At 46.5% G+C, this 2,573-nt stretch overlaps 1 protein-coding gene across 1 annotated transcript; it reads right to left on the bottom strand.

The window, feature by feature from the left end:
• Positions 1-769: 769 nt before the first annotated feature.
• LOC104539554 (protein mago nashi homolog) lies at positions 770-2,558 on the bottom strand. Its single transcript, XM_010183125.1, has 5 exons — positions 2,447-2,558; positions 2,218-2,276; positions 2,003-2,113; positions 1,609-1,691; positions 770-1,028 (listed from the first exon to the last, which is right to left on the bottom strand). Exons 1-5 carry the CDS (start codon positions 2,532-2,534, stop codon positions 929-931), a joined length of 441 nt encoding a protein of 146 aa, XP_010181427.1. The 5' UTR covers positions 2,535-2,558; the 3' UTR covers positions 770-928.
• Positions 2,559-2,573: the final 15 nt, after the last annotated feature.

The following is a 2,573-nucleotide window of genomic DNA, read 5'->3' as shown; positions in this document are numbered from 1 at the left end:
GGCGACCGGTTCAGGCGGTGAAAGCGATGAGAGTTGTGGTGATGGGGAAGCGGGGCAGGCGTGCGGGGAGGGCGCAGGGCTATGCTGGCGGAAAAGGCAGCCTGTGGGGAGAGGAGGGAAAGCAGGAGGTGCTGTCACAAGTACTAGGGATGAAGTGTTTTCACCTTTTTAGAGTCATTTAACCACAACCTTTTTTCTTTAAATCGTGATGTCTACTCTTTTGGGAAAAACAGAAGTGCTAGAAATTCAGGGGCAGTTCAGCACAGCTGTTGTGGGGAACACCCTCAGAGGTCCATGGGGTCTCCCACAGTGCTTAGCAAAAGTTACTGCTTTAAAGTTACACGTTTGGTCCTCTAAATCTGTTAAGCAATTCTGCACAAAAGATCATCTAGTCTCAAACTTAACTAAATACATTCTACATTGCTTTTAGTGTCATTTTTTCTAAAACTGCAGGAGAGCATCAATGAGGATCCTGGCTGGCTCCCGCCAGGACCCCCTGTCCACTTCCGCTCTGAAGGCAAACGTAATCACAGCAGCAAGTTGTGAGGAGGCTGACGTGTGCTCGAATCGGTTACGTGCAGTCTGGGCTTCAACTGTTCTGAATACTGGAGGTGGCCAACAGAACATCCAGCGGAGCACAGTGACACAAGTTTATCTTGACAGCTGGCAAAAGTTTCATTTCATGGAACCAGACTTACGTTTTCTACTGCTACCGTGGTACAGAAGTGCAATACAGTTTGGTGTGATAGCAGTGAAGTAACGTACCCTGAATTTAAAAATACAGATCGCAACATTTTATTAAGACAGTCAACTAACAGTTTGTAAAAAAAAAAAAATCCAACATACATAAAAACTCCACACCAGAAATAGTGAGGAATTCCCCCCTCCCCCACATAGACACTGCAATACAAACTTCAGTTTGTTTGATTTAAATTGGCTTGATCTTGAAGTGTAGTCCAATAAGACTGAAGACTAGACATTTAAGGTCCTGGACCAGGTAGTAGAACACTCGCAATCCTTCTGGATCCCTGCAGTGCACAACAAGATCAAGGAAGAAAGTTAGACTGATGTTTTGAGAGAGCAGTTTATAGACCTATTAAAAAAAAAAAAAGCCCGTAAGGAGACTTTTCAGAGGTCATCTTAGACATTAACAGATTTGTTTCATCCTGCATGGACTGACCAAACATTCTGCAGTACAAGTCTGCAAGTCTTAAGTCACGAAAAAACACGCATTTTTATCATGAAGGCAAGCAGTAACATCACTTTGGATGTAAAAACCACGATGTCCAGTCTTTTCAGCTTAAGTGAAATACAGAAGTCTTGGCTCTCCTGAGACTTTGGTGTGAGCAGGCCAAGGACAGTTCAGTTCAGGCTCTGTATACATCCATCCATACTCTAATAAGGGTTCCTACAGGAAAATTAGCTGCTTGGTGAGTTTGAAAATAAGGTGCATAATACCACAGCATGAAAGCTTTTGGTACATTTTGGCACTTGTGCTCCCAGGAACTGGTTTGAAACAATACAAAACACAGGTACCTAGTAATCAGCAAGTTCTAATACAGATCGTTACAGAAAGACGACTGCAAAGTATGAAAGCAAAGTACATACTTGGACTGATTTACATCAATAAGTGAACCGATTTTTGATGTGGTAAAGGAGATGTGCTCATCACCGATTACTATTTCAAGCTCCTAAAAAAGAAAAGATTATAGGAGGTCACACGACTGCTTCATGGTATTCATTGCAGAAATACTTAAGTACTGAGATGAGGGCTTTTCCATTTTTATTACAAAGGTACTGAATGCAGCTCTGTGAATCACCACCTCTCACGACTAAATTACCATTTAGGCACTGCACAGGTTTAAAATTAGCATTTATTTCCCTCTTGGCTTCCCTGTTTCCCTCTTGACAACATTGACATGAAGAAAAAGTTCAGTGGCACTTCTAACGAGCCAACATACAAAAACTAAGACAGCACTTAGAGCAGATGCCGCACACCGACCTGCCGACCAACTCTGTCAGGAGGAGGCCACAGAGCATCGTCTTCTTTCGTGATTTCACTGTCATCAATGATTCTTTTCAGCTCCTCCATCACGCTCTTGTGCACGTAAGCCTACAAACAAAAACCATGAAATAAAACCACTCCCAGGGCTCTGCTGTGCCGGTTTCCCACACGGCACCGGCTCCTGGAGTGTGTAGGCAGAGGCGCCCACCTACCTCTTTTCGGATCATGACATCGTTTTTGTAGTTGCTGTTGTTGGCGTAGCGCAGCTTCCCTGGCAGAGACAGGACGGGGGTTAAACCCCGGAAGGGACAGCGCTCCGCGGCGGGGCCCGCTCTCAGCTCACCGGGAGGCTCACCAGGCCTCGGCCTGGCCCCGCGTCCTCCCGGGAGCGGAGAGAGATAACCTTTTTTTCCTCCCTCCCGGTCCCGCCCCGCCTCTCACCGTCGGGCCGGAACTCGAACTCGAGGAACTCGTGGCCGAACTTGCCCTTATGCCCCACGTAGTAACGGAGATAGAAATCACTCGCCATGGTCCCGCCACCGCCCCGGCATGCACCGCGGGGGAGGGG

The sequence above is a fragment of the Mesitornis unicolor genome, unplaced genomic scaffold (assembly GCF_000695765.1).
Source record: "Mesitornis unicolor isolate BGI_N332 unplaced genomic scaffold, ASM69576v1 scaffold39340, whole genome shotgun sequence".
Lineage (NCBI taxonomy): Eukaryota > Metazoa > Chordata > Aves > Mesitornithiformes > Mesitornithidae > Mesitornis > Mesitornis unicolor.
The sequence above is the reverse complement of the archived record's forward strand: the minus strand, read 5'-3'. Positions and strand labels throughout refer to the sequence as shown.

Bases quoted from the DNA above. Each gene is read 5' to 3' on its own strand.
- LOC104539554 (XM_010183125.1), bottom strand. From the start codon at position 2,534: ATGGCGAGTGATTTCTATCTCCGTTACTACGTGGGGCATAAGGGCAAG. The intron at 2,277-2,446 runs GTGAGAGGCGGG...TGTCTCTGCCAG, and splicing joins GTTCGAGTTCCGGCCCGACG to GGAAGCTGCGCTACGCCAAC. The intron at 1,692-2,002 runs GTCGGTGTGCGG...TTTCTTTTTTAG, and splicing joins CTGACAGAGTTGGTCGGCAG to GAGCTTGAAATAGTAATCGG.